The 19,139-nt window shown below is 42.4% G+C and overlaps 1 protein-coding gene and 1 non-coding gene across 2 annotated transcripts in view; both read right to left on the bottom strand.

The window, feature by feature from the left end:
- Positions 1 to 5,117: 5,117 nt before the first annotated feature.
- Positions 5,118 to 19,139, bottom strand: part of Ptcd3 (pentatricopeptide repeat domain 3) — a 32,086-nt gene continuing 18,064 nt past the window's right edge. Inside the window, 15 exon segments of the mRNA XM_036181054.1 lie at positions 5,118 to 5,715; positions 5,937 to 6,095; positions 6,648 to 6,689; positions 7,928 to 8,076; positions 9,063 to 9,148; positions 9,772 to 9,862; positions 9,963 to 10,013; positions 10,015 to 10,042; positions 11,603 to 11,709; positions 12,582 to 12,610; positions 12,831 to 12,920; positions 15,665 to 15,715; positions 16,803 to 16,947; positions 17,715 to 17,800; positions 18,232 to 18,292. Coding sequence (XP_036036947.1) covers positions 5,613 to 5,715; positions 5,937 to 6,095; positions 6,648 to 6,689; positions 7,928 to 8,076; positions 9,063 to 9,148; positions 9,772 to 9,862; positions 9,963 to 10,013; positions 10,015 to 10,042; positions 11,603 to 11,709; positions 12,582 to 12,610; positions 12,831 to 12,920; positions 15,665 to 15,715; positions 16,803 to 16,947; positions 17,715 to 17,800; positions 18,232 to 18,292 — 1,278 coding nt within the window. The 3' untranslated portion in view covers positions 5,118 to 5,612.
- LOC118580978 lies at positions 7,008 to 7,144 on the bottom strand. Its single transcript, XR_004944626.1, has one exon. It is a non-coding gene; the product is annotated as a small nucleolar RNA SNORD94 (small nucleolar RNA).

Below are 19,139 nucleotides of genomic sequence, written 5' to 3'. Positions count from 1 at the left end.
GTATGTTGAGGGAGGTCTTTGCATAGCACTGGCCTTGCCCTTTGGTTTGGTATATCCTGGGTCATGTTCAGCCTGGGCTGATAATGCTATTCAAACTCTATCTGATTGGAGCACCTGAATGTGGATTGCCCTGTTTCTGAAGGTAGAGGCACTGTGGGCACCTACCTGGAGCTGTGAAGTTTATACTATGAGTTAATGGACCACCCACTTCCCTACTCCTACATCTAAGAGTAGGATTAAATCCCAAAAGTACATTTATTTGTAAAATGTGTGTTTGTCATGCAATCTGAGCGTTTCTATTCTAATCACAAGAATATACTAGATGGTAAGAAGATCCAGTTTCTCTTGGAACCCTGAAAAGCTTTCTTCACTTGTGATTATGTCATTGTGGTTCATGCCTACAATTAAGTCAGGCCAGACAGGGCTATACAGATTCTGTCTCAAAAACTCAAGCAGGGTGGGGTGGGAGTCAAATGATAGGATTCTTTGAGCTCACCAGAAGCAAGTGACACAATAGCTCATTTTAGCTCTGTATTAAAGTAATGAAGACTTCAGATGGATTTTTGTGTGTAGGCGTCCTCTACTTGGTTTTTGAGATACAGTCTTTACTGGCCTGAAACTCATCAGTAGTCTAGACTGGCTGACCTGTTTTTCAAGCATGTGCATTCATGCCAGACTTTTTTTTGGGGGGGGGGGGGGGGGGCGGCGGTACTTGTGGGCTACAGAGATGAGCTCCAGATTCTGAGGCCTGCCTGTAGCAAGCACTTCAGACTGAGCTTTCTTCCCAGCCCCTGACTTTCAAATTTTAGTAGATAATTCACTTAGTAGATTTGACAAAGTGCCCTACCTACCTCCATTATGTTTAAAAAAAGAATTGCTTAGCCTGTTCTTGCTCATGCCTTGCCCTGGCTAACTGCTTTGAGTTCTCCATTTCAAGGAAATGGAAGCTGCAAGGCTCATGCTGAAAAGTTGAGGTGCCCAGCAGTCAGGTGGGGCATGCCAGCTTCATACATCTCCTTTAAACTGCAAGGGAGCGAATACCACTGCCACTTGGGACTGAAACAAAGCCAAGTCATCATCTTGGTCCAGTGTTTGATCACCTCACACCTCATCCTGATTGCTTAAGAGTGCTCAAACTGGGTAGGGGATGCCAGTGATCCAAGCACTGTGGGGGTGGCAACAGGAAAACCAGAAATCCTTAAGGCCAGACAGACCTGATCATTTTTAAAGAAAAAAGCCAGTAGACATAATCCAATGAACACCTATGTTTATGCTTCTCAACATCAAAATGCTGGGTTTTGCCTCAATTTCCTTTCCGTTTTTCAAGACAGGGTTTCTCTGTGTAGCCCTGGCTGTCCTGGAACTCTGCTTCAATTTAATTTTTATTTATTTATTTGAGTTCCCAATCTGTCCTGGAGCTCTGCTTCAACTTAATTCTATTTATTTACTTGAGTAATTAAACTGCAGTAGACTCTTAGCAATCTTTAAACACAGTACACAGGGTTAACTTAAATCCTCTGTTCTTTCAACAGGTTCTGGATAAAAGCAGTCTGCCAATCCCAAATGAGTAATCCCACCAGTTTCAGAGTAACTTGCTTGAACTCAGTGCAGAAGAACAGGCCATCTCCATTAATACAAAAGGCAAATAAAAAGGCTTGATTGGTAGGAAGCTTACCCTTATTGGGTTCACGGTCTAGGCTTCTTTCAATTTCAGGCATTCTAAGAGGCAGGGTGAAGGTGATGTGGTTTCTCTAAACTTGATAGTTTTGTTTAATGAGTTTTGAGTGTTTTATATAAAGCAGTATCCAGTAAAGGGGCCATTGCTGTGAGAGTACATCCTACTGGTGCAAGGTTGAGGTTGTCCATAGGAATAAGTGACCTTTACTCTTGGCTAGTATGAGTTGTCAAGACTATTCAAAGTCATGCTCAGTCCTGAATCCTTGGAAGAGTCCACAGCTGGGCAGGTCAGGTGTGCAACACTCTTTAATACATTTTAATGAGCAGGGGTTTTTGTTTTTTCTTTTTGGTTTTTCAAGACAGGGTCTCTCCATGTAGCCCTGGCTGTTCTGGAACTCGGAGATCTGCCTGCCTCTGCAAGTGCTAGGATTGAAGATGTATGTCACAAGCCTGGAAGATTTTAATTATGTCCTACATGTGACTTTATACCAAACCAGTATACCCATTTCTCTAGTAAAACTACACTTCGTCTTTAAAGTTAGCGTTGTTATCAACACAGACGATCGGCATTATCCTGTCCAGGGTCTCTAGCCATAAGGCTGCCAGCACAGTCTTGTTACACATAGCCAGCCATCCATGTATGTGACAGACTTGTAGAGGAAAGGTTTGGATCTTAGTTCTTAGTTCATTTTAATAAGAAGTTCTGGCCCTCTCCCCCTGAGAAAAGATTTCAGCTCCCAGAGTTTGAAGAAAACTACTTTCCAAAAGAAATAACAAAGGGGACTGTTACAGAAGAGTACATAACCACTGACAGAAGAACTTTAAAGTATTTCCTCTGAACCTGATGCTCAGTGTAGTGTTTCTTACGGCAGCTCTGCTTATCAGAAAAACTTGTTTCCAAACAAAGTTTTAAGACCAATGGGGTCTTGGTCAATGAGGTTGCACTTAACCATTAAAGTCCCTATTAAGGAACTAGAGAGAGGACCTAAGTCCCAGTACAGGTTGGCTGAGGCTCCAGCTCCAAGGGATAGAGCGCCCTCTTGTGGCTTCTGTGGGCACCTGCACGTTTGCATATAGGCAGGTAAATCTCTCTCATTTGTTTTATTGGTACCGGTTTCACTAGTTCCTGTTACAAGTTGCTCAGACAGATCCTGTCCTCACATGCTTTGCACCACTGGGGAACTAAGCACGGTCTCATGCATGGTAGGCATAGCATACCAATGAGCTCTATTTCTAGAGCCTTCAGTCGGCTTTTAATATGCTTGCTTAAGCACCAGAGCTGGTACCTATTTTAAGCAACACACCCACTCTTAAATTCCAAGGTTTCTCAAGCCTCAATTCTGAGCCAGGTGTGGTAGTTGCCTTTAATCCCAGGATTCTGGAGGCCCAAGCATCTGAGTTCAAGGCTAACCCTGGATGCATATTAAGACTGTGTTGGGGCTGGGTGGTGGCGGCGCACGCCTTTATCCCAGCACTCGGGAGGCAGAGGCAGGTGGATCTCTTGTGAGTTTGAGGTTCAAGGACATCCTGGTCTACTGAGCGAGTTCCAGGACAGGCTTCAAAGCTACACAGAGAAACTGTCTCAAAAAACCAAAGGGGGTGCAGGGAAGGTGTTAAGGAAAACAAACAAACAAAAAAGACCAAAAAAAAAAACAAAACAAAAAAAAAAAACACCATGCCGGGCAGTGGTGACGCACACCTTTAATCCCAGCACTTGGGAAGCAGAGGTGGAGCGGTTATCTGAGTTCAAGGCCAGCCTGGTCTCCAAAGCGAGTTCCAGGAAAGGCGCAAAGCTACACAGAGAAACCCTGCCTCAAAAAACCAAACCAAAACCAAAACCCCCACCTATCCCTTAATTCTGATGCTAACTCCAAAATTTCTATCCCTGTGTGAATTGAAACAAATCTTTCCTATATAAGCATATGAAAGGCAGATATGGTATCACACAGCTGTAATTTGGGCACTCAAGATGCTGAGGCAAGTGGCTTGCCCTTCAAACCAGCAAAGTGTACATAGTGGCAAGGTCTATATAAGTCTAAACCCATTTAATTTATTAAGTGTCATTTAGGAATGTGGTACTAGAGTAGTATGGGCATGTAGACAGTGGAATTATAGATCCACGGCAAACAGGCCAAACACTGAGAAATGGCCAATTTTAGAGTTCTGTAAGAATTTGTGCAATCTGATGAACAAGGAATGAGAACCCGTGAAATAAAAAGCAAGCATAGCATCAGGATAAAGATGAAATTCAAGGCATAGCTGAATCAGAAAGTGAAAACTGGAGTGGTGGTCAACTTTGGCACAGAAAACTTGGTCTCTATAGAGTTCATGTCACATCTTGGTTCAGTGAGGGGTTGCTAAGAAAGGTGAAAGTTTGAGCTACACATACCAAGTAGATTTGAAAATCCATCACATACTCATGTCAAAGGTTTTCTTTAGCTGGCTTCAAGCCAGTGCTCAAGGCCTGGGTGGGAAGAGGCATACCACAAGCAAGCAAAGGCATTGTCTCTCACAGGAACAGGACTTAGAGCCAATGGACAGAGCTGATAGCCTGCCTGGCAGCCAACTACCCCTAATTTGCCCTCTGTCCTTTACCAAAATTGCTTTGTCGGTAAACAACTGGCATCCCACTCCCCAACCCTACATCACTCTTAGGATGCCTTAAGACCTTGTTTTCTAGGTGAGTAAGACAAGGCACCAAGATTTATGAAGATAAGACTGGACCCCTGCCCTGGGAATAGACAGGAAAAGTAGATGGGGACACGGACAACAAATAGCACACACATCTGTAACCATCACTGCTGGAGGGCAGATAAAGCTGTTCCTCAGCGCCTTAGTTATCTGGAAGGAGTGTATGGGTTGGGGGAGGTAGCACTCGTGAACTTAGCCCTAAAAACCTCAAATTTCTAACTGGCTTCTATTAATATCATTGAAAAGAAACATGATTAGTAGAGGGTTGACCAAGCTAGTCAGTAGCAACAGTGTCAGGACATTTCATATCCATTTGTCATCACAGTCCCCTAGATCACTCGAGATATCTACTTATCAAGAGAAGTGCCCATGTAGACCAAAATGTTTTGTGTGTGCTGGTGAGGAGGAAATAGAGGACCCCATGTGCTTAGCCAAGAGCTATACCACTCCTAACTAAAACAGTGTTGGACATTCTAGTTAGAAGAAGACAAATGCTGAGACTGGAGAGGGAGCTCCCCAAGTAAAGTGCTTGCCAGGGGGGTATTAGGACCTCAGTTCAGATTCCCAAATGTTTATGTTAAAAAGCCAGGCAGATCCCCAGGGCTGGCCAACCAGTCTAATGACCCAGCAATGTCCATGCTCAGTGAGAGGTCCTGTCTGAAGAAATAAACAAACAGAGAAGACACCATTGACCCCTGGCCCCCAAATGACCAAGTACACACATACGAAAAATAAAGACATACGAAAAATAAAGACAAACAATCACCGTGTTTTATTTAATCATTTTACCAGCTGTGCAGCCTAAAACCAGTAACTTGCTTCTGATTTAATCAGGTCTAAGACAGTTACTCACATTAAGTACTCTCCAAACTGGGATTTGATCAATTCAATAGCAATTACATTCCTACAGGAAAACCAGTTTAAACTTTTATCTCTAGGCCATCAGCTTATCACAGATCAGGTAGACAGCAAAGGCCAGTGAGCTCTAACATGATGATTAGTGAGAATGAAGTCCTCAGACACAGCATTGTGGGATTTATTCTTCCATAGACCTCACAGTGCTAGTCAATGTCTAGGCAAAAACCTGCCCAGGTCTGCATGCATCTTAGTAGTGCTGGAGACGAGTCCCATGGTCTCGTGTCTGTAAGGCTAGTGCTGTACCACTGAACTTACATTACACCCCCAGTCCCGTATCTGCCTATTTTCCCACCTCAAACATCCCAGCAGTTACTGTGAACCACCTCTCACTTTCTTTTGTCTTCACTGATGTCACCATCACTGTCACTGTCGCTGCTGCTGTCTCCATGGCTACTGTCGTTTGACGCAGTGAGGTTACCCAGGGTTTCTCTGTGAGGAAAAGAAAGAATACCACACTTCAGCTCACAGGGTTCTGAGTGATTGGCATCTGACATACACAGTCACAGCACATTAGAAAGCAGAAAAAGGGATCACAAAACTGCACTGAACAAAGGAAAGGTTCCAACAGTTCCACACTCGTACCACTTCAAGAGAACGACATCATACAGGAGGAAGCTGTAAACCCCCAAAGAGGAGGTAGACAGACTTACCTTTGTTTTGGGTCAACTGTGAAATCCAGCATTACTCTTTGGGCAAGGCTCTCACAAACAGGCAAGCTGAAGGCACTTGCCAGCTTCACGACCTCAATGGCCAAAGCAGGACTATCAGATGCTTTTGCAGTGTCCATAAACTCTTCTAGCAATTCATTTCTGTAAAAGAAAGCAAACTGAGCAGTCCCCAACTTACTTTTTTTCTTTGAAGACGTATTTTACACACACAATGTTTTCTTCCATGTATGTAGGCGCACCATTTGTGTGCAGTGCCCATGTTGGCCAGGTGTCAGATCCCCAGGAACTGAGTTAAAAATGCCGAGTGTCCACGTGAGTGGCAAGAACTGAACCTTTATCTTAAAAAGAGCGAGAAAAGTGCTCTTAACCACTGAGCCAATCCTCCAGTGCCCCCAATTTCTTAACTTCTAGTCAAATAATTACAGGCAAAGTTCAGAGTATGTTTATTACTCAAATCCTCATTAACTTTGGGTGAAAGTTATAGGTTAACATTCTATATATCCCCAAGATGTGGTCACTGAGCAGAGAAAAAGCTTTCTCAGGATGCCCCGAATGGTAGCAGATGAACTGCTTGCCTATCTAACCAAAGAGCCTGCAAATGCAGTGGCTTGGGAATCTGGAGAAATTTCAACCATGCACCCAAGTGATCAAGTCAAGCCTGTACCGGGTGAGGCCTTACAGGTGCCAGCTTACCTGGGGATCTTATTCTGCTTTCTGAAAAGTGCCAACGTTTTCCTGTGGAAGAGGGAAAAGAGAACTGCTGACAGAAGAACAGCAGCACCCACAGCTGCTCTCCTGGCAGGCTCAGAAACTACGCCACCTAAAGAGAAGCTGCACAGACTCCCTGGACTCCTGTGGGCTCAACTAGCTCCAGTTCTGGAAGCACACATTCAAGAGGGAAAGCTGCGGTATGGCCAGTGGTATGAACTGCTGGTTGTATGCTCCAGGATGGGGGTCCATCCTACACCCTCTGCAGGTGAGAAGAGTTGGTGAGCTTAGCCTACTCCCCTCTTAAACCTCAGTCAGTTTACCCTAAAACTCCAATATGAAGAATAGGCTCAGATTTAGGCAACAGTCTCATATATGTGAACGCCATCAGCCTGCCACATGCAAGACAAAGGCAAAACACATACATTCAGCTCCCATGACTCAGCTGAGGTCCGTACCCCTGCGCCAATCATCACAGCCTGCTTCATATTGTGTCCACCTGCCTGACCATGCAAATGCCTTGGTTTTTTTGTTTATTTTTACTGACAACACAGTGCTAAACAGGTAACATTTAAGCAAGCTACAGCCCAAAGACAAGATTCTTCTCCAGAAAATGATGTTTTCAACAACAGGCACATTTGAACTAGTAATAGATGTCCAATACATTTATGTACACAACAGAGAGACGGGCGGGGGGGGGGGGCGGCGGCGACAAGAAAAATGAGGGAGTGTGCCTAAGGTCCCATTCATAAATACATAAATACTAGAACCAGTGTATCACTGCAATGCTGGAAAACACACAGCAGCAGAATAGTGCACAAACCAAAGATAGGCTCTTGTCAAGGCCACGTTTTCAAACCTGCCAGCTGTCAGATATTGAAGGTGCCCAGTCCACACTGTAAGTTGGGGTGGGGATGAGAGGAGCACGTACAAGTGACTGCTGTTTAACTCCAAGAGCATCTTCAATGTATACTGCTCACAGAGCCATTTACAAGGCACAAGAATGAGGCTGAGTTCTTGCCCAATAAGACACAGAAAACTTAGCTATGAAATAAAATGAGAATTCCCAGCTTACCTGAACAATACCCTCTTCTCAAATACATCATACATACTGGCCTTACCAAGTTTCCTTTTGCAAGCGTCCACCAAAACGCCATTGTATATTGAGGTTTGTTCTTGATAAACTACCTGTCACTAAGCTGAGTTAGAGAACACTCAGCTCTAAGAATGAATGCTGGTATTGACACTTGGGAACTTATACTCACCATGCTTCCTGGGTTCTGCCACCTCTTAAGAAAAGGACAGCAATATACTGTAGAGGGTTGGCTGGCCAATCAGGAGCGCTCTGCCGGGCACCTTGGCTTTCATACGTCGATTTGATATCAGCAGCACAGTCAGCAAATGCCACCTGAAGCTGAGAGGCTCTAAGAGTCAGCAGAACTGCCTAGCTGGTCTGACAAGAATTTAAAATCGAGACTATCACAAGCATGGCAAACAGGAAATACAGCAAAAAGCAGCCTGGACCTGTCTTAGGACAGTGCAATTAACTACATGTATGAAATCTAATCGTGAATTTCCTTAAACGGCTTTGTATTAATGTATTGACTGTATATACATGTTCACATAAGGGTGCTAAGCAGGAGCCTATGTGTAGACCAGAGGACAACTTATGGGAGCTGGCTCTCTCCTCCTTCTGTGAAGGTTCTGGGGAATGAACTTTGGTCGTCAGACTTGGTAGAGAGCTCCCCTATCCACTGAGCCATCTCGCATCTTTTCAGATAGCAATTACAATTATTTTATGTGTATGGGTGTTTCATTTGCATGTGCTGATGTGTGCCTGATGCTTTCAGAGGCCAGAAGAGAGCATTGTACTCCCTGGAACAGGGAGTCATAGACAACTGTGAGCTTCTACCTGGGTTCTGGGAATTGAACCAGGGTACTCTGAAAGAAGACTACTTTGCCCTTAATCACCGAGATACCTTTCCAGGCCCTATTTTTAATTATGTGTGTGCGTGTGGGGAGAGTAGATGCATTTGAGTGTGGTGTTTGTGAGCTGCCTGATGTGGGTACTGGCAGCTGAACCCTGGCCCACTTAGAAGAACAGCAAGTGCTTTTCCACGGAGCCAGCTCCTAGCCCTGGAGTAATGGTCTGGCTTCGCTGTCATGACTGCTTCCACTGTCACTTTTCTGCTGCCTGCTTTGGACTAGAGGAATGAGGCTAATACAAAGATCGGCATTCTGCTAATGGTAATGCATGTTTAACCGAAATCTAGATTTGCACATCTGAATATTCCATGAAAGGATGGATAAAACCAGGGAAACAACCCTTGAAAGGACAAATACACAGATCAGTGCACATCTAATGATGATGGTGGAACTTGAACTTCAAGTCAGCCCTACCTCTGGTGGATGTTTATCCCTGGCCATGAGCATCAAGATTTCTTCTCTTAGGGCATCTCGAAAAGTATGGCCATATTCTTTACTATCTTAAACCAAAAGAAAATAACAGTGATCATCAAAATGCAAAACAGCTGATGAGTTCAAGGCCAGCCTGGTCTACAAAGTGAATACCAGGCCTGCCAGAGCTATACAGTGAGATTTAATGCCAACTAACTGTTGGCAGTCAATGTAAAACACAGCACATGCACTATACTTGAGTAAGACACAGAGCTGAACTTCAGTGACCGTTTCTCAGGCACTAATAGCTGAAGCACATGAAACAGACCGAGACACGACCGTGTTCACGTCCACTACTTAGCAACATAATCAGCATTGCTCCTGAGTCTTACAGCGCCAAGGTGATGAATCAGGCTGACACAGAAGAGCACAGGCTTCATGGTAGGATACTGACACTCAAGAGTTAGTACCAGTTACATAATTAGCAACTTTTCCTGGAGTCTATCACTTAACAACTGTATAAAACGAGCTTATTTTCCACGAGTACTCATCCATTGTAACAGGAGCAATGGCCTAGAATTTTTTTTTTTTTTTTTAACAAATATGTTAACTTAGTTAAGAACAAAAGGTTTCAGTCCTAAAAATGTAAATGGGTTAATCAAGACATCCATAACTGAAGTTATAATGGTATTGGTACAAAACTGACACTAACCTTTCCAAATCTGAGGAACCAATTCTAGTCTATTGGCCACATCCAATGCTTGGAGAAGACCTATCAATACTTGGGAGTGGGGTAAGAACACCTGAGTGAGAAGAATACAAACATGATTTTAAAGCATCCATGAGGAAAGACGCTCAAATATTCCTCTACAAAGACAAAAGAGAAGTAATAAATCCTCTTACTGATGGTATTAGGTCCTTATACCACTTCAAGGTGACATCAATTTGTTCCATTGAAACAAATCAAACTGAAAAACTTCGAACTGTGGAGAGAAAAAGCATGTTTGAAGTCTGTATGTGTAACAATAAGGAATGATTAGTGAAGTTTCAATGTAGCTATTCATGTATTAAGTATAGACATTTAAGGTTTCTAATTTCAGGTTAGTGAGATGGTTCAGTGGGTTACGGTATTTTGTTTGCCACAGAAACCTGGCAACCTGAGTTCCACTCCTGGAACACAAGGAAAGGCAGGAGAGAACTTACTTCACCAGGTTGTCTCTTTGATAAGCAACCTCAATACTGTGGCATATACACACAATAATAAAAACTATTTATAATTTCAAGTTAGAAGGGTCAGTGTTTGACCACGGAAGTGCTAGCTGTAATTAATTTCCCAGCTGAGATGAGTTGATACTCAGCTGGACAATTTGGGCTGCCTGCCTTCAGTATACTTACTTTCAGACCCTAGCATGCAGTTATCTCAACTCCTATTTGTATGAAAGTACTCAGTGGGGAAAACAACCAACTGGACAGACACAACCCTGACACATCAAGGCATAAAATGTAACAGCGAAGATAAACTCTCTAAATATACACAAGAGACAGGTCACTGCGTCACCGCCTTTCATTTGTGTGTGTGTGTGTGTGTGTGTTATGTATGCAGATGTGCTTCCTATACAGATGCATGTGGGACAGGGGACTGTGCTTCACATCTCCTTAACTATTTGTCCACCTCACTGGACCTGGAACTCCTGTTGTGGCCACCCTGAACGTTCACCTAGCTCCTGGGATCTGCATATTTCTACTGCTTACTCCATGCTGGGGTTATAGACAGACCACCAGTGGGTACCAGGACCTGAACCCAGGACCTCATACCTGCACAGCAAGTACCTTTTTACCCACAGAGCCATCTTCTCAGCCCCAATGCTTTAATCTCCAAGTGCTCATAACTATGAAATAACAGGCATATGACCCAAAACTAGAGCTGAGATAAACGGTCATTAAGATCTGCCCATTGGCAGGGCAGGGGTAGCGCATGCCTTTAATCCCAGCACTTGGGAGGCAGAGGCAGGCGGATGGATTTCTGTGAGTTCGAGGCCAGCCTGGTCTACAGAGTGAGTTTCAGGATAGGCTCCAAAGCTGCACAGAGAAACCCTGTCTCGGAAAAACAAAACCAAAAAAATACTCCCATTGCAGAATCTAGTAATTAAAATGTGAGAAGAGGGGTTGGGGATTTAGCAAGCGCAAGGCCCTGGGTTCGATCCTCAGCTCCACATACAAAAGTGAGACGAGAGCTAGAGAGATGACTCAAAGTCATGAGGTCTAGAGTTTGAACCCCAGAGACCAGGAAACAAACCAGGCATTCCCAGCAAATGCCTGTAACCAACTCCAAGGTAGGGCAGAGAAGACGCTCACTGGACTTTCTGACTAGCTGAGAAACAAGGCCTAGGTTTAGGGAGAGACTGCCTTAGAGGAGCAGGCAGAGAATGAGAGAGGACCCCTGGTACCCTCCTTTGGCTTTCCCATGCACTCACAGGTATGTGCATATACTCACAGACAAGCACACACACACGGTCTTTAAAAACATAAAGTGACATACTTACTAATAGTGATTACGTTGAAAATCACCCCCGATCAATTTCCGGTTGTCCCCCGTGTTTAAAAGACGATGTACTTGGTAAGCAAGCTCTAAATCTCTGAGAGATGAACACTGAAAATTTGCAACTAGTATTACCCAGACATTCTTGTAAGACAATCAGAGACTCAACACATAGTGAAAAAGTTTGTTTCTGGGCTAGATGTTGGTGGCACAGGCCTTTAATCCCAGCACTCAAGAGGCAGAGGCAGGCAAATTTCTGTGAGTCTGAGTGTACAAAGTGAGTTCCAGTTCAGCCAGGGCTGTTACACTGAGAAACCCCATCTAAAAAGAGGCATTATATATTTCTATGCATAAATATTTAACCAACAATAGATTTAATTTATTGATTGACAGTAAAAATGTAATAAGAAACTCGGGGGAAAATAAACCCTAGGTTTATGAAATTTAAAACAAAATTATTTTGAGTTAGAAATTCCACTGTGCCATCAAAATCAGCATGAAATAGCTTCAAGATCTAGCCTTGACATCCTCCCGTCTTGTAACATACACCACCACAGGGCTACATTGGTGTAACCATGAGCTCTCAGAGGAAAACCCCACAAGACAGATACTAAGCTAACACACAATTATCTTTGGCAAACAGGAAGTTCTCTACTCATCCTGAAAATATGAAATTTCTCCTATGATGATGATAAAATGAAAAGCAACATAATAATCTATTTCCATCACTTTACAAAGTTAACGGGCCAAAATAGTTCTGAAATGAAAGCTTATCAAAACAGGCATGAAAAAGAAAAATATAATAAAGAATAGAGCTAGGATATGATTTTAGTATAGATTGTATTAAAAAGAAGGAAAGCAGAAGCAAAGACATGAACAGAAGAGTGCAAAGTTAAAGGACATGCAGAAGCATCCAATCAGAAGAAAATGAGGAGATAGACAAGAACTGTTAGGGCAGAGATAATCAGGGAAATGGCACTTACCACATTCATGGCTGACGAAAAGAATTTATCTGAAAACCAAAGTTCACAAGTTTGGTTGCTTTGGATGTAACATTATTTTCATATCAATAACATTAATATGCCACAGACACCTTGGCTTTCTCATAATGTTCAATCCAAATATTGTTACTTAGCTAAATAAACATTGCCCTCAACACAAGGACTCTAATGGCAGTCAGGCAAACCACCTGCCATTAGCTAGAGGAATAACATAAGTAGTTTCTGACATACCATCATCCAGGTCCCGTGGAGAAAATTTCTTTCCCTCTAATTCATTCATGATATCATACATGATGAGGGATGGTCCTTTTATAGAGCTACCTGCAGCAAAGTAAGCAGAATCACTTTAGTACAAGTGCTACTGAGAGTCTTCCACAGTGACAGGTTCTACAGATGAACCAGAAAGCAAGCTCACAGTAAACAAAACCCACGATAAGGTTTGGAGGAGTCAGTACAGCCCAACCACACAGGTAGTGCAGGTCATTAGGCTATTACCCGCATCTGTTCCCCGCCTTTTGGGAGGAAAAGAGGTTATCCATCTCTGCATCTGAAGAGACCACCTGGTGTGTTTAATATTCCTGATTTCCCTGTGCTCATCTGTGAGCACTAAGCGCTATGTCGTCCTGCATTACACCACCACAAAAATGTACACATAGCCAGGAGAACAGACGAGAGGGCTCAGCAATGAACTTACAGAGCAATGAGCCAAGAAACATACTGTAGAAACACAGCCTTTTAAACAGAAGGAAGATACTTGTTTCTTTCTAAAATTACATTTATTCATATGTGTGTTTCTCAGCCTTCCCAATGCTGCAACCTTTTAATACAGTTATGCTGTGGTGAAACCACAACCATAAAATCATTTTAGTTGCTTCTTCATAACTATAATTTTGCTACTATTATACATTACACTGTCAATATCTCATAAGCAGGATATCTGATATGTGACCCCCCCGCAAAGGGACTGCAACCCATAGGTTGGAGAACCACTGCTGTATGTGAATGTGTGCCATATGTGTACAGGTAGGTGTTCTGGGATTCCAGAAGAAAATGCAAGATCCTCAGAAGCTGGACAGACAGGTGGTGCTGGGCTTGTGCCTCTGGAAGATCAACAAGTTCTCTTAACCATGTAAGCCAGTGGTTCTCAACCTGTGGGTTGTCAACTGACCCTTTCACAGGGGTCACATATGATCCTGCATATGAGATATTTACATTATGATTTATAACAGTAGCAAAATTACAGTTACAAAGTAGCAATGAAAATAATTTTATGGTTGCCACATTAGGGACTGTTTTAAAGGATCACAGCATTAGGAAGGTTGAGAACCACCAACTTAAGCCATCTCTGTGGCCCTCAAAATTCTATTTCTATATGTAGAAAAAAAAAATCTCACTTTGTACAAAAATCATTAAAAATGGGCCAAAGACTAATGTAAGACATAATACTCTGAAAGTGGTAGAGAAAATCCACAGGGACATCACTTTAAAACCATGGCATAGACAAGGACTTTCTGTAAAGGACATTGGTAGCCTAGTGTATGTGGCATATGCTTATTAATCTCAACACTAAGGTACGGAGATCAAGAATTGGGTGCCCACCTGTGAGCTACTTCTGGCGAGTTCTATGGTCTCTTCCTCCCATCTCACCATGGACACTGGGAGTAGACACCCACTACCTCACTGGGCTTCATAATGGTTCCAGAATCCAATTTAAGCCCCTAAGGCTTGCAATACATAACCCGCTGAATCCTCTCCCTTTTTGTAACAGAGTCTGTCTTGGTGCTATACCATCCAGCGACAAGAGCAACATCGGGGAAAATGGCTGGTTGGATGGCCCTAAGGTAAAGAAAGGATCTACCCATTTCAGCAAGGACTACAAGTATGCGTCACCACACTTGTGTTCTGGGATAAAACACTACAGTTTTTAGATTGTGTTTTTAGACCTATCTTCCTAGGCCCCCTTTCTCCCTTTTTCTGAGACTCAGCATGTGCTGGCTCAGAGAGGACCTTCAACATCTCATCTGCCTGCTGTGACTTCTCAAGTTCTGAGATTAAAGACAAATGCCACCAGGTCTGGAATACATGATGGAGTTCTACTTGAGAGAAACAGTTATGTCTCATGCGCAGGAAAACAGAATTAGAGGTCATCACATTAAGCAACATAAGTCATACTCAGACAACTATTACATTCCTTGTTCACATGAATGTAACAAGTCCAGATGACTGACAGGACTCTAGATAGGAGAAGAAGAATGGGTAACGTGTGTGTGTGTGTGTGTGTGTGTGTGTGTGTGTGTGTGAGAGAGAGGGGGGGGGGGGCTTGGTGTAACATAAGGTTAACTGCTGCCAAGCCTGATGGCAGTTTGACTCTTGGAACCTACAAAGGAAAAGAATATGGTTGCTGAGCCCTAATATCACATTTTTAAAAATATACTCAAACTAGCTGTATGTGACTACTAAGCCGTTATACTTAGCAATACAGTTCTAACGACCAAAAGGAACCCTTAACCACTCACCTTACCAATTCTTCGTTATAGTCCAAAATGTTAGCATTCATTATAGCCCTCTCCAGTTTGTACTTTATATCACAATACTACTCTCAATATTTGCTAAACCGCAAATGCTAATTTGTAAATTTTCTTTCTTGCTTTCTTTTTCTGTTTTGGAAGTAACTGTCTTGCAGGCCTCCAACTTTGATTCTTCTGCTTCTGCCTCCTAAATGATGATACTAGGATTATAGGAATCTAATACCAAACAGGGCTGAATTCTATACTTTTAAATTGTTTTTTAGTTTCATGTATATTTTTGTTTCTGTTTGTGTTTCAAGAAAAGGTTTCTCTGGGTAACTCTGGCTATCTTGGAACTTGCTCTGTAGATCAGGCTGGCCTCGAACTCAAGAGATCTGCCTGCCTCTGCCTCTGGAGTGCTGGCACTAAAGGCATGCGCCACCACCGCCCGGACAGCCTCTATTCTTAATTCATATGAGGAGTGAGTACTGCAACAATGACATGAACAAGAGATGGTCAATTTTCATACAAATCAAAATAATGTAAGGTTATACCTACCTCGCTGATAAAAGAGAGAAATAATATGATGGTACGTTGCAAGTGAGGGTTCTCCAATTACAAGGTAGATAGAGAAAAAAAGAAAGAAATTATGTTATCTCAAATAAAGCTGAAGCACAATTTAACATTTAAGCAAAAGACATTTCTACTCCTTTGAAGACATTTTTAGCTCATCTCATAAAAAAGGTGAAATTACCCTAAAGACTACATCACTTTGTTAATAATATCCATATAAGCATGACTCATTACTAAGAACAGCAAAGCATCACGAAGTCAATCAATACCCAACTAATCTTAAGCAATTACTGAAGTATTCACAATACAGTAGCACATAATTTGGGTTAGAATACTCAATTATGCTAGAAAAATGTCCTGGAATTTAAAACTGGCTAAAAAGCAATTAATTCCCTTTAAAATCAAGAGAGCTACAGAAAAAGTCTTTCAAATGTTAAAGTAACATTGTATTTACTGTTACTGTTTACTGAACATGAAGTGATAAAGCACTCCTATCATAGAAGACAGTTATCACTTGGTATCCATGGGGCATGAATCCAGAACCCTCTGATGCCCAGCTTTTCAGATGCTCATATAAAATAGTGAACCAGAGCTGGATAGATGGCTCAGAGGTTAAGGGCACTGCTTGCTCTTCCAGAGGTTCTGAGTTCAATTCCCAGCAACCACATGGTGGCTCCCAACCATCTGTAATCAGAGCTGGTGCCCTCTTCTGGCCTGCAGGGATATGTGCAGACAGAACACTGCATACATAATAAATAAATAAATCTTTAATAAAATAAAATGGTGAAGTATTTGCATATAGTCCACATACATCCTAATGTATATTTCAAAGCATTTCCAGATCACTGGTAACATCTGATATGCCATAAACGCCATGCAAACACTTCTTGTATTATTTAGGGATGAACAAAAAGAAAAGTATATACATATTTACAATTACTTTTACCTAACATTTCTATCTGGGGTTCAATGCCGAGACAGATACAAAGGACCAATTGCACAAAAGCCCCCAGGAAACCCCAACAGTAAGTAACAGTAAAGATAAGGATACTCTCTGCTTTTGTGGCTGAGACCAGTGGCCAGCTCGCCTCCGCTTCAGTGAGGACCCAGGATGCACCCTTACCTATTCCAAGGTATTTCATTTCACGTAAGGTCTGTAAGGCAGGCAACCTTCCCAGCGCGTAAAACTTCCGGAGATACTTTAGCACAGCATTCAAAGTCTGCAGGTTTGGTTTCACCTTCTGTGCAAGCATATGTTTCAGCAGATCCTGGATGAATCCAAAACAATTAATTTTTTTTTACTTCAAGTATTTGCCAAAACTGCTAAGAGAATTTAATTCTTTGGCTTCATATGAAACAAATTAGTACCTATACACCTAATTTAATAACAATCTGCTTAAAAACAAAACAACAGCCTGGTTCGGTAACCCACATCTTTAATCCCAGCACTTGAGATTCAGAGGCAAGGGATCTGTATGAGTTCAAAGCCACTAACATATCAAGTTCTAGGCTAGTGAAACTTTTTCTGAAAGCAAACCAACAAAACCAAACACTGACAAAGATATGCCTGACAAGTGATCCCATCTTCTAGAAAGCCTCCTAACACTGTCATGGGTCAAGGTGTCTTTGTCTCTCCAAAGCCTATGGTGCACCACATGGATCAAGGTATTTATCTATCTGCAGTCTACTAAAACAAGAAAACGAAGGTGCCTATGGTATATAAAACCACATTCTATTTCTAAGTTTTGACAAATCTCTCCAGTGATTTCAATTTCAGTTCCCTGGCTAGAACTCTATAATAGGTATGTTACTTTCCTAAGGAACAAGACCAATTACACATAACGTGCCCCCAATTCTTCCTGAATCCTACCTATGTAGACACTGATGAATCAGTGTCCTTACCCTAAGTTAGAGAAGCTTCTTAAGCAAGGGCAGGGTACTGAGCAGTTGTTCCACTGAGAGCAGAGACCACCACATGCTGCATTAGTGTTTCTTAGGCAAAGGTGGCTAGAAGACAACGAAGGGGTTTCCTTACCAGTATATTATTCCATTTTTCCTCAAAATTCTCATTGGGTGTGAACATGTTAGCTTCAATCAATGCATTGAAGGTATATACATCAGCTGTAAAAGAAAAGGACCTTAACTGAACAGCTGAGGTGGAGAGAAAATGGTCACAGAACTAGATCTCTAGTCTCAATTTTAATCACTAGTGTGACAACAAAAGTCACACTAAACAAACCTAAACAACTCCCCCAACAATAACTGTCTCAGCAAATGCCTGAGACAAACCCAAAGATCTCACTGATTCTTGTTAAAGCAGTGGTTCTCAACCTGCAGGTACTGACTCCTTGGGGGTGGCATAGCAGACACCCTACATATCAACTGTTTATGATTCATAACAATAGCAAAATCAGTTATGAAGTGGCAACAAAGTAATTTTATGGTTGGGGTCACCACAACATGAGGAACTGTATTAAAGGGTCACAACATTATATAGGTTGAGAATCACTGTGTTAGAGAAGACACAGGTAGAGGGGAGTCCTCCAACTCACCACTAAGTCTGTTATTTAATAACTTGGTGTACAAGTTCAATGCCTGTGCATAAGCTCGGTGCTGGAAAGGAAAAAGCAACATTATCAAAGTTTTCACAAGCAGGAAGGTGAACATACAATCCGGGGCTCCAATTCTCAGGAAGCTTGTTTCTGCCAGGGGGCACTGGCAGTGCTTAGAGACATTTCCAGTTGTCACAACTGAGGGTGAGACAAGAGCATGTTACATCTCATAGGTAGAAACCGGATGGCGAGGGGAGACACCTCAGGACACAACTCGGAGTACCCTACAACAAACGGGAGAGCTTCCAAGCCTCTGACCTTCAAGAGGGAGGTGACTCAGCCTGAAGGACTGGAATTCTCATTCCCACACCCACGTCAGGGGGCTCACAAATGCCTGTACTAACTGGTCCAAGGCATCCAACACCCTCCACTACCCATTACAATGAGAGTGTGTATGTGTGCACACAAACACTCCTATACACTCAGAGTCAGAAAGATGCATATACACATGAATAAAGGAAAAAAAATCTCACAAAACCTTAATAAAGGTTGTTCATCCCTAACCCAAAATCTGAAATGCTGCAAAGCTCAAAAATTTTGGAGGGCTGATACAAAGTCGTAAATAGGACCTAATTTAACAGGTTACAGAGCATAGGCTCACAAAGATACTACATAAAATGATCATGTTAAGTGCTGTAGGATATGCCCATGACCCCAATTACTCTGGAGACTAGGGTGGGAAGAATTGTTGAGTTTGAGGCCAGACTGGGCAATTCCAGAGAGCTTGTCTAAAACAGAAAAAAAATAATAATAGTTTTTGCTAGGTATTAGAGCACCTTTAATACTAGGTAGAGGCACACAAACAGCTGTGTATTTAAGCCTTGTCTGCAAAAGAACCCAGCCAGCCA

The sequence above is a fragment of the Onychomys torridus genome, chromosome 3 (assembly GCF_903995425.1).
Source record: "Onychomys torridus chromosome 3, mOncTor1.1, whole genome shotgun sequence".
Classification (NCBI taxonomy): domain Eukaryota; kingdom Metazoa; phylum Chordata; class Mammalia; order Rodentia; family Cricetidae; genus Onychomys; species Onychomys torridus.
Note: the sequence above shows the minus strand (reverse complement) of the source record. Positions and strands in the feature narration are given on the sequence as shown.